The sequence below is a fragment of the Garra rufa genome, chromosome 1 (genome assembly GCF_049309525.1).
Source record: "Garra rufa chromosome 1, GarRuf1.0, whole genome shotgun sequence".
In the NCBI taxonomy this organism is placed as follows: domain Eukaryota; kingdom Metazoa; phylum Chordata; class Actinopteri; order Cypriniformes; family Cyprinidae; genus Garra; species Garra rufa.
In genome coordinates this window covers 37809831-37822367 of record NC_133361.1, presented here as the reverse complement: position 1 = coordinate 37822367, position 12537 = coordinate 37809831, and the positions used below count along the sequence as shown (strand labels likewise).

The 12537-nt window shown below is 39.5% G+C and overlaps 1 protein-coding gene across 1 annotated transcript in view; it reads right to left on the bottom strand.

Moving 5' to 3' along the window:
• Nucleotides 1-6710, bottom strand: part of ighd (immunoglobulin heavy constant delta) — a 157922-nt gene extending 151212 nt beyond the window's left edge. The window contains exons 1-2 of the mRNA XM_073832539.1: nucleotides 6662-6710; nucleotides 6253-6573 (exon numbers count right to left, since the gene is read on the bottom strand). Coding sequence (XP_073688640.1) covers nucleotides 6253-6573; nucleotides 6662-6710 — 370 coding nt within the window. The remainder of the gene's footprint in view (nucleotides 1-6252; nucleotides 6574-6661) is intronic.
• Nucleotides 6711-12537: the final 5827 nt, after the last annotated feature.

Here is a 12537-nt window from a genome sequence, read left to right as displayed (position 1 = left end):
TTTTGGTTGAACTATCCTATTAAAGTACATATATATCAGGGATAATATAATTATAAATTAGATTTTTTCAGTGGATGTAATGGATGTTGACTATAGTTTGTGTACAGTGCTTGTGCTGTTTTCTCATGTTGTGGATGGTAATCTGGCACAGTAATACACAGCTGTGTCCTCAGTCTGTAGATTTTGTCCTTTGAGAGTCGCAGTTTTGCTGGAGTCACTTTTGGAGATGCTGAACTTGTTTGCCAGTGAGTCTTTTTTTGTTATGCCTCCACCTCCCCATATGTGCACAATCCACTCCAGAGCTTTTCCTGCAGGATGTCGTATCCAGGCTGTTGCATAACTATTATCAGTAACAGAGTATCCAGACACCTCACATGTGAGAGTAAGTGAGTCTCCCGGCCGCAGAACTATAGAGTTTGTCTGCGTCAGGACAATATTACACTCCACACCTGTCAGAGAGAAAATAACAATACACACACTGATGAAATTATACAGTTCTGTCCACATAAATATTTCATACTACTTGCCGATAAAGACACTCACAGGTCATTACTGCCAAAAGCAGTAGTAAAGATGTCAGGAACATGATTTGTGTTGATTTCTCTCTGCTCTACTGGGAGATAAACCATACAAACCGGTCTCTTTTAAACACCCTGAGAGGTGGAAACACTGCAGTTTTGCATAAAGTAAAAAGTTCAAGTGCAAAATGCTTGTCAGTCAAAATACTGAGATAAAATTGCTTTTGACGACCTGATTTATTTTGTGCTGTTCAGCAATAAATATAACATTGAATGCAAAAATATAAGCCAGTTTGGTCTCTATTTTGAAAATCTTGCAAAAGGAATTGACAAAAACACAAAATGACAATTATAGTGTCATTACCAAACAGGTTATAATAAAACAATTTGATGCCTTCCATTGATGTAATATTTAGTGCCTCTTGTTCTAACACACTGTTCCTGCAGTTTGTTTGTTTTTTTGGTTTGTCTTTTTAGTTTCAGTTTATACTGATGGTCCCTTTAACACATATGTTGACTATAAACATTGCATCTACATGTCCACTAACTTTCATTAAAGTGGTAGTAGAGTATTAGTAGACTGGTAGGGTTAGAATAAGTTGACATGTACTTGCAAAGTTACGCAGTCAGTAGAATGTTTGTTGGAAGACCATCACAATAAAGAGTTAGCAGATATTAAGCAAAACAATCTACTAACACTCTAATGATAATTAGTTGACATGTATGTGCAACATTACTTATTATCAACATAATCATTTACAATACTCACTATAAAGAAGGTAATTGGTCATAACTAGGTGTCACAATTAACAGAAGAAAACAGGGTTTAAATACCTAGTTCTGCCATGAAACTCTGGATGGTGCAGGCTGACGGGTTGTTAACGTAACTGATGATATGAGAGTTGTCATAACAGAAATACACTTAAACCAATCAGACAAGTGCAGACACTAATCAAGTCAATGAGTAACAAACTAATGGTGGAAACTTGGTCAAATAAGGAAAACTAGAACAAAACCAAGCAGAACCGTACATGCATGTGACAGTATGCATGTATGTTATGTATCTTCAGTTTGTGAAGATAAAACACAGTTTTGATACAGTATCCATTGTCATGTTATGAAAAGAGGAAGCTGATGCATCAAAGTCACAAACAAGTTGTGTCTGGAGATAAATAGTGTTTTTTTTTTTTTCTTTTTTTTTTTTTTAAGAGGACAAGGTGAAATAGGTTTGCATATGGGTGCCCTCCAAAGGTACATTTACATTTCGGTTTACATAACCATGTCTGTCTTTCAGTTAATTGTTTGTTAGTTCTTGTTTACTAGCTCACAATAATTGATTACCAATTAAGCATGTATAAAAAAGGAATACAAAATTTTCCCCAAAATATAAATAGTAAACAATCTCACACACAAAATCAAACAGAGGTTCCGTCATTAATTGGAACATCTACATACTTTACAGTTTTTTTTTACAATCGTTTTTGCACTAATAACAGAACCGTAATGTCATTTTTCAAAACTCTAGACACCTAATTCACAACCAATGATCAAAATGCACATTTTTCAAACCACTTAACACATTTTTCAAATGCTTGGATACAATACATATAAGCCAAAGATCATTTGTTCAATGAACTTAAATCACCTGTTCAAAATGACACAACATCAAAGTATTACTATTTCAAAATGCAACTCACACATTACATCTGAGATGAGTGTGCATTCATTTCATTACAAAGATTGAACTATCAGTTGATACATCTGCTTACAATGATAAGTAACTGTTGCATTAACCCTTGAAGCATAGCTTTTATGGAAAATAGTGCATGTTTCAGGATAGATCATTTGACACCAGTTACCACAGAATATGACCCAGATGAACTACACTACACTCTCAGAAAAAACGGTACAAAACTATACCTTTTAGGCAGTGGCGATTTCTTTAAGACTGCAAGGGAAGCTCAGCTTCCCCTATAATGTCGCAAAATTAATGGTCAAATTTCGTACTATTGTATTAATATTTTATTGACTAAAAATGCGTTAGAAAACGTTCATCTCAAAGACGAGTTCGTTCAGTATCAGTTAGACATATGCTATAGCAGGTCGGCTGACTTGATTTTCTTCTCATACATTCCCGTAGCGTCACAGTGCATTTCCCCATTGAAGCCCAGCGTCCATTGACTTCAATGGGGCTGCTTTGAACGTTTTTTTTCAGTGCTTTGAAACTAGACGGTCATTGGATAAACGCTGCGATTATGTCCCGCCCACGGACGCTCAGCGTCTCTGGGGGTGAATGAGGAGTGGGCTGGCCTGGACGCTGAGCTTCTGCGTGATGATTGGAAGGTCTGTCGAAAGATTGCGTCTCCTTTTGACTGACAGCGATTTTGTACTATAAGGAATCGCTGAAGCTATTCGCGCTCAGTCCCATCGTGGATTTCTCAAGTTCAGTCGAAATAAAAACTGCTGCAACCTATTTCTTTATTTGCTTGGCGAAATTGCTTGATTTTCATCATACATTTCACACAATTATACACCACATTCCTTGTTTCACTTTTACAGAGTTTAATTTTTTTTTTTAGATCGTTCATTCATTCATTCATTTATATAGTAGGCTAGTTGGTACGACAGGGTCACAGACCATTTTCTTGAAAAGGAACGTAGGGCAGAATTTACTTTTAAATAAATAGACAATTTTATGATGTAGGCCGAAAATGAGCTTCCCCTATTTGACAGACCAGTAGCCGCCACTGCTTTTAGGGTACAAGTAGCTGTCACTGCGGTAGTACCAAGGGTACAATTTTTTGGGTACATAATTGTACAATAAGGACCCGTTGTGTACCTTTAAAGGTACCTTTATATGTTTTGTTGCCCAGGAACAAAATTGTACCTCTGCAGTATTTTTTTTTTTTTCACCGTGTATCAATGGATGTCATATTTCATTCTTTATCAGATATGGTTTCTATGGCCCCATGTACCTCTTTTACAGAACACATTTTCATATTCAACATTACTGAATGCAAGATGTCATTTTTATATTATTGCTTTTGTGGTTTTAATGAGTTAATGGCTACCCTGGTAAAAAAAAAAAAAAAAAAAAAAAAAAAGAATGTATAAAGAACGTTGGTACACAAATTAGCCCTGCTGAAAAAAGAAAACATCCAAAACCAGCCTAGGCTGTTTGGCTGTTTTTAGCTGGTCATAGCTGGTCAGCAGGCTGGTTTTAGCAGTTTACTCCGCTGACCACTTTGCACATTTCTCTAAATTACACAATAACAATGAAGTTCACCATGTTATGAAATATGCAATTTTTAGAGGACAGAGTTCTGCTCTGTGGTCAAAAAATGACAAAAATCTATTCAATGGTATAGCGAGGTGGTGAAGTGTAATTCTTGCCCCTAGACTTTGTTCGATATCTTAAATGTACATGCTTTCAATTTTCTCCAATTGACAGTGCTTTGTATGTGTGAAGTGAAAATCATGGATTAGTTATGATGCACAGCTTACGCAAGTTCATCATGTTTATCAACTGTGCACAGTGTACATTTTAGGGAATAATAATGTAAAATTTCATAACAATACAGCTGCTTGCTAGTGTGTGTAGTAATGTATCTGAATATGATCGTGAACATGAAGCATGTATTTTGTTGTGGGTTCAAAAATGTGTTGATGAACTGCAGATCTGTTTTTGTCAGATCCTCACACTGGACTGATCCACTGTGTCTGTCTTTGCACAGTAATAAACAGCTGTGTCTTCAGTCTGGAGGCTGCTGATGTCTAAGTACAGCTCATTTCGGTTTGTGTCTCTAGAAATAGTGAAGCGGCTCTTGAAGGAATTCCCAGAGGCTATTGATCCACCACCCCATATGATCCCGATCCACTCCAAGGCTTCTCCAGGAGACTGCCTGATCCAAGCTGTGCCATAGTCTGTGAGGGCATATCCAAAGATCTGACAGGACAACCTCACCGACTGACCAGGAGCTTTAGTCTGAGCAGGAGACGAGGTCAGTGAGATGCCAGAAACATCTGTAAAAGACAACAACACACTGAATCTCAATCTAATTGCATCTGTTTTAAACTATATAAATATTTTTTATAAATAAAGTCAGCTACATAAAGAATAAATTCACTCACACGGCAAAAAGGCAAATAAAATGAGTAGAGTTTGACTCATGATTGATTTCAGAATCAGAGGGTAAATCCACACAGCTTTATCCTAGTGTTAGTGGACTGCCCCTGTGCTGGAGGAAACTGATGCTTTTATTCTCTCATGTGGATGGTAAGCCATTTGCATATCTTTACCTCAGTTAAATAAGGACATGATTTTGAAGCTTGAATTTCAGTGAGCTAAAATGCTTTCTTACAGGGTTTGCATCTTTAGTTTGCATAGGCCAGTTTTCAGGAATTTACAAAGACATCAAAGCACTAAAAACGATAATGCGATAACATTGCATAAGTGTTTTACATCCATCTTGCTGGCAGTGGCTTGTATTTTCAGCTTAAATGGCTTAGAATTGGACAACATCTACTCATTAAGGATCATTTGGTGTAATTAAAGGGATAGTTCACCCAAAAATCATTTAGGTTACCATTCATTCACCCTCATGTCATTCTAATCCTGTATGAATTTTTATTTTTTAATAATATCTTTTTATGTGTTTCTCATAAGAAGGCATACAGGTAACACTTTACAATACGTGTGCACACATGTGCATTAATTTATGTTTAATTAATGCACTGATAATCACAAGTTAATGAAGAACTAAACAATTTATTAATGATTACTACATCAGCAACTAATGAACATTCTATATGATTCATAGATTAAGTAATAAATAAATTGTTATTAATTAAGTGTGTCATAATGTATTAATTCCCTAATAACCAATTTTATTAACTAATAGTGTAAATTCATGTGTTAATTAGCAAAATGGGTTCAAGTCATGCATTTAAACTTCCAGTTGTCTGCTTTAATTAATCATTAGCTATAACTATATTACTTAACAGTTAGTTAATATTTTTGTGCCCCAGTAAGTAAAGTCATAACATAATGATATCTTTGCAAATCATTAGCTAATGATTAATTAAAGCAGACAACTGGAAGTTTAAATGCATGGCTTCAACACATTAAGGCGCATAACTGACTAATTCTATATCATAACCACAATGACATATTACTTAACAATTAGCTAATAGTTTTGTGCCTCAATAAGTAAAGTCATAACATAATGATATCTCTGCAAATCATTAGCTAATGAGTAATTAAAGCAGACAACTGGAAGTTGAAGTACATAGCTTTGACCACTGTAGTAACTAACACATGAATTTGCACTATTAGTTGATAAAATAAGTTATTAGGGAATTAATACATTATGGCACAATTAACTAATAACAATGTATTGATTACTTAATCTATGAATCATATAGAATGTTCATTAGTTGCTGATGTAGTAATCATTAATAAATTGCTTAGTTCTTCATTAACTTGTGATTATCTGTGCATTAATTAAACATGAATTAATGCTTATTTGTGCACACGTATTGTAAAGTGTTACCGGCATACAAGTTTGGTTTGACATGGGGCCAGTAAATGTTTTTTGAATATTTTTTTTATTATTATTTTGGGTTGAACTATTCTGTTAAGTGTCGTATTACAAGAATCAATACATGAGTGATAATTAAATCATGAATGGATGTTGACTGTGGCAGTTCATGTACAGTGCTTGTGCTGTTTTCTCATGTTGTGGTCGTCTGGCACAGTAATACACAGCTGTGTCTTCAGTCTGTAGATTTTGTCCTTTGAGAGTCACTGTTTTGCTGGAGTCACTTTTGGAGATGCTGAACTTGTTTGCCAGTGAGTCTTTTTTTGTTATGCCTCCACCTCCCCATATGTGCACAATCCACTCCAGAGCTTTTCCTGCAGGATGTCGTATCCAGGCTGTTGCATAGCTATTATCAGTAACAGAGTATCCAGACACCTCACATGTGAGAGTAAGTGAGTCTCCCGGCCGCAGAACTATAGAGTTTGTCTGCGTCAGGACAATATTACACTCCACACCTGTCAGAGAGAAAATAACAATACACACACTGATGAAATTATACAGCTCTGTCCACATACATTTTTCATATTACTTGCTGTTAAATACACTCACAGGTCATTGCTGCCAAAAGCAGTAGTAAAGATGTCAGGAACATAATTTGTGTTGATTTCTCTCTGCTCTACTGGGAGATAAACCATACAAACGGCTCTCTTTAAACACCCTGAGAGGCGAAAACGCTGAGCAGTTTTGCATAGAGTAAAACGTTCACAGGGGCGTGTTTTGTGTTTTGGGGGCCCTTAGCAAGTGGTCCCGGGTAGGTCCCCTAGGTGGATTTTGCAAGTGTTTCTGTGGTAGGGATTGTAGTATTGTTTACATTATATCACTACTGATACAATACTGCTTATTGATGCCGTTATACTACTTTCTATAAGTTGGTGCAAAAATAAATAATGTAAAAAGATGTTGAAAATTGTAAGTTATTTTATTCCTGCAGTTTACTAAATTCCTCTAAACAAACAGAAAATGGCACATACAGCAAATTTTTAAAAATAAAAATGCTCTTCAAAGAAAGAGAGGTTTCCTCAGCATACCACAACATGTTTGAACATCATATGCATAGGAGCACAACACAATGGAATAGAGAATTATAGCGTCCCTAGCTATTTTTATGTAATGAAATTAACATACTGACTTCCTCAGGAAGGAGGCGTGGTTGTGATTACTCCAAAGTGTCCCTCTTTTAGGGACATTTTCATCTCTTTACTTTACTTTACTTTACTTTACTTTACTTTACTTTACTTTATTTATAAAGCACTTTACAACTGCACATGCAGACCAAAGTGCTGTACAATCAGCATCTTAAAACAAACATATAACAACAACACAAAAACAACATGCAACTTAAAATACAAATACTAGCCCAACCTCTCAAAAAGCTAATGACAAGAAATAATTTTTAACACTAACTTTAAATACATTCAAAGAAGTGATCTCTCTTAGTTCAAGAGGCAGACTATTCCAGAGCTTTGGACCCGCTACAGCAAAAGCCTGATCACCTTTAGACTTTAAATGAGATTGAGGAACAGAAAGCAAAAACTTATTATTTGACCTTAAAGACCTAGGTGCTTGGTGAAGAGCAATAAGCTCAGATACATAAGCAGGAGCTATTCCATGCACTGATTTAAAAACATACAGCAGAGTTTTATGTTTTATCCTAAAATCCACTGGAAGCCACCTGAGAGAAGATAAGATAGGAGAAATATGATGACTTTTCTTAGCACCCACTAACAACCGTGCCGCCGCATTCTGAACTAATTGCAAACGTGATATAGTAGTCTGACTGGACCCTACAAACAAAACATTGCAATAGTCAAGACGGGACATAAAAAAGGCATTAATAACTTTTTCTAAATCTTTCATCGACAGAATAGGCTTTAAACGTGCAATAGTCCTAATCTGGAAAAAGCAACTCTTAACCACGGCATTAATCTGCTTATCAAATTTCAGATCTCGATCAAACACAACACCTAGGTTTTTTACTTGGTCATGGCAATAGTCTGACCATGTGCCCAAATAATTAACAACATCAAAGCTTCCTCTGGCAGGTCCAAAAAGCATAATCTCAGTTTTACTCTGGTTTAATTGAACCAGATTATGAGTCATCCAATTTTTAACCTCTTCCAGACATGCTAACAGTGAGTTAGCACCACAATTCTCTCCTGCTTTCAAAGGGAGATAAATTTGTGTATCATCGGCATACAAATGGTAAGACATGCCATATTTTTGATTTAATCTACATGATAAAAAAGGCTTACAGTTAAAATCTAGAATTATTTATACTGATACTCCCTCCCATCAGGATTTTTACAGACATTCATTCAGGACCTGAATTTCATTTTTGAAATTGGGGTGAATTCCCCTTTTAGGTGACTCTTGTTGGAGGGAGGATTTTTTTTTAAGTGGTTGAGTTTTTTTTTTTCAATATGTAATTTCACGAGTTCCCACTTACATATAATTAGCTGGAGTATGTAAGCGTGTTTGGCGTGCTGTCCGGGGAAGGGCTCCGAGCTCGGGAATGGCCCGAACCTAGAGTACCCCCCCCCCCACATGTATATGTGTAGAAGGAACTCGGAGTGAGGAGATGGGGTGGTGGAGGGATGCTGATAATCCGTCAAATGGGTAGAGGTAAGTCAGCTGTATTTATGCATGATGTAGATTGGCTTGAGTGAGTTCCAGCTGTGTTAATTAGGCTAAGTATCTGATGTGCTCCTCCCGAACTTTGGTTAATAAAACATAATTTCACGAGTTCCCACTTACATATAATTAGCTGGAGTATGTAAGCGTGTTTGGCGTGCTGTCCGGGGAAGGGCTCCGAGCTCGGGAATGGCCCGAACCTAGAGTACCCCCCAATAAGCAATGGAGTGTAGGACAGCCGCCAGACAAAGGACCCCCCCCAAGCGCTGAGATCTGGCGGGGGCTGTTGTTTGGGAGAAGATGTTTGGTTAGCTGGCCGGGGGAGCCTTTCGTACTCTGATGGGAGAGGTTTTTTGTATCAGGTCGAAAGGCTCTACCGGCTGCTTGTATGGATTACGGGATTTAGGGCGTCCGGTCGGGAGATACTCAACCGGAGCACACAGCGTTGGAACGGGTGAGCCCTACCGGCCGAAGGAGGAGCAGCGTGGTTGGGGCCCGATCAGGAGAACCCGGGTTGCCTTGGCCGGAGCAGCTTACGATGTTGGCATGAGGGCTCTACTGGTCGATCGGCCCCTATTGGTGCTGACCAAGAGGACCCATGAAGCCTCCAACGGGAGATCAAGACTCAGAACGTCAGACGAGTGGGTCTTCTCGGTTTGGCAGGTAAAAAGGTTTTGGGACGCCTGGTGCGGGCGACTCTTGCGACATCCGATGGGAGACCAAGGCTCACGGCATCGCATGGATGAGTCTCGCTTGCAGGCGCCAAGTAAGTAACCTGACCGGGAGAACTCTCGCCGACGTCCGACGGGAGACCAAGGCTCGCGGCATCGGACGGGTAAGCCTCGCCGGCCGGGGAGGCAGAAAGGAAAACCCGACTGGGAGGGCTCTCGCCGACATCCGAGGGGAGATCAGGACTCAGAACCTCGAATGGGTAAGCCTCGCCAGGTGGGGGGAAAAGATGTGAAGTTGGCCTGAAGGGGCTCGGATAGTGTCCGGCGGGAGGCGGAGACTTGTGGAGTCAGACGGTTGAGTCTCGCCGACCGTCGGACAGAACGGAAAAAATTGCAAGGTCGGCTAGGCTCTCGCAGCATCCGATGGGAGACCAAGGCTCGTGATCGGACGGGTAGGCCCTGCCGACTGTAGGGAAGAAAAGTGAAGTTGACTGGGCGGGGGCCCCTGCGGTGTCCGACGGGAGACCAATGCTCACGGCATCGGACGGGTAGGCCCCGCCGACTGTGGTGTCGAAAAGGTTAGATGTCTGACCTGGGGGCCCCTGCGCATCCGACGGGAGACCAAGGCTCACGGCATCGGACGGGTGGGCCCCGCAGGACGTGGGACGGAAAGGTAAGTTGTGGTCAGGAGGCTCCTGGGGTGTCTGACGGGAGGCCAAGGCTCACGGCATCAGACGGGAATACCTCGCCGACCGTAGTAAGGAAAAGGTCAGGGATGGAAATGTTTTTATTTATTTATTTATATTTTTATTTATTTATTTATTTATTTATTTATTTTTTAATTAATTTATTTATTTATTTATTTTTTTTATTTATTTTTTTTTGCAGCAATCGACGAGAGTTCAATACTCAAGGCATCAGATGGGTAGACGGAACTGGTATACGGAACTGAGGGGCCAAGATTTGCTTGACAGGAAGGCTGTTGTAGCGTTTGACAGGAGTTTAATAATCACGGCGTAGACGGAACGGAAAAAAATTGCAAGTTCGGTTAGGCCCTCGCGGCATCCGATGGGAGACCAAGGCTCTTGATCGGACGGGTAGGCCTTGCCGACTGTAGGGTGGAAAAGTAAGGATGACTGGCCAGGGGGCCCCTGTGTATCCGACGGGAGACCAAGGCTCACGGCATCGAATGGGTGGGCCCCGCCGAACCTACGACAGAATGGTAAAGTTGTGTGGTCGGGAGGTTCCTGGGGTGTCTGACAGGAGACCAAGGCTCACGGTATCAGACTGGAATGCCTCACCGACCGTAGGAGGGAAAAGGTTAGGGATGGGAAGATCCAAAATGTTTTTTTTTTTTTTTTTGTAGTTGAAGGAAAACATTTACGAGCGGAAAGGCTCTCGCAGTGTCTGACGTGAGTTTAATACTCGCGGCTTCAGACAGGTACGTTTCGCCGGTAGTTGAGAGTTGAAAGAGAAACATATTTGCACCACCGGGAGGCTCTAGCAGCATCTGACAGGGAGTTCGATACTTAATTTGAGTTGTCTAAAAAGGGGTAGATGCTTTGAGGATTACTTTACGTAAAATGTTTGCCAAATCCAAAAAGCCGCTTCTGATAACGTCAGAAAATCTTGGTGCTGCTTGCATCTGAAAGTTAGGTGTATGACAAAGGCTTCTTGTGTTAACGTACCCTAAATAAGTGCCATGGTTCTGGATGGATGGCATAGCTTTAAAAGCTGAGGTGATGTCGACTTTTGCCAGTGTGGAGACCCATGATTTAACAAATTGGTTGCACGATCAATGTCCTACTATTGTGAGAGAATTCATCAAGAGGATTTTTTTTTTTTTTTTTTAGGCGACAATGCTTGGAAACAGGGAGTTATGCGGAGCTGACAGATAGACTAGAGGGCATTTCGTACCCAAGAATTATGCTAGTAGCCACTTCGATTGGCTAATGTGAAACCCTCATTTAATTCAAGCCACCTACGGGGGGAAGTGCTGGAAGGTTATGTAATGATATATTCGGAAGAGTGGCAGCTTTGATGTCCGCATCCAAGGATTTGCAATTCCAACATGTCTGTTGCAAAGAAATGGCCAAATATTAAAGATTAAGTGGTAATTTAGCAGAGGCAGCATCACGGTACTGTTTGCTACAGGAGCTGGAGGCCACTTCGTTCCATGGACTTACATTCATATGTGAATGGATAAGACTGGAAGCACGATCTTGCACGAGAAATTGCTGCATTCTTAAGTTCAAGCTTTGTGAACTTAGAATAAAAACACATTTAAAACCGCAGTGCTGTGGGAAGGTGGGGCGGGTAGATTGTATGTTGCAGTATGGTAGTGTTACCAATTGGACAAATTGTTGCCAGATTTTGCAACTTCTCAGATTACCTTAGCGACGTGTTTTCCAAAGCACATAGCAACATATTTAGTAGGGCTGGGTAAAAAAAAAATATCGATTCTCCGATTTTAATCGATCTTCAGTTGAACGCAACTATATCGATTCGGGAAATCCCCGAATCGATTCTTAATGCACGTGCTTCACGTAAGAGGATATGAATATTCACCTCTCGTCCTGAAGGTGTCACTAGTGTTCCTGCTGAGAGAGTTTTCTCAACCGCTGGTGATCTAATCACAGCGCAGAGGAGCTGCCTTAGATCAGATCAGAACATGTTGATCAGCTGCTTCTTTTGCAGAAAAATGATTAGGCTGTAGTTAAGAACTGTAAGTTTTATGGACAGTTAGAATGTTTTGTATAAGCAGACAAAGGCTTTATGATGGGCCTGTTTTGAGTGTTTTGAATTTAGAAAAAAAAAGTTTTATTTCTTAAACATGTTTGAAGTTCTTAATAGATTTCACTGTTGCACATTTACAGTCTTTTTATTTTTTACAGTAATGTGCATTTTGCAGTTTGTTTACATGGTGTACAATGGATGCACATATTTATGACTTCTTGTTACAGTGTTCATTTAAAATAAAAGTTGTTTAAAATAAACAACTGTGTGCACCCTATTATTAATGTAGATGTGTATTTCAGTAATAAACTTAAGTAGGAGAGTTTCAGTTACCAGCATTTATATTAAAATATGGATCACATGTCTGCAAAACTAACAATT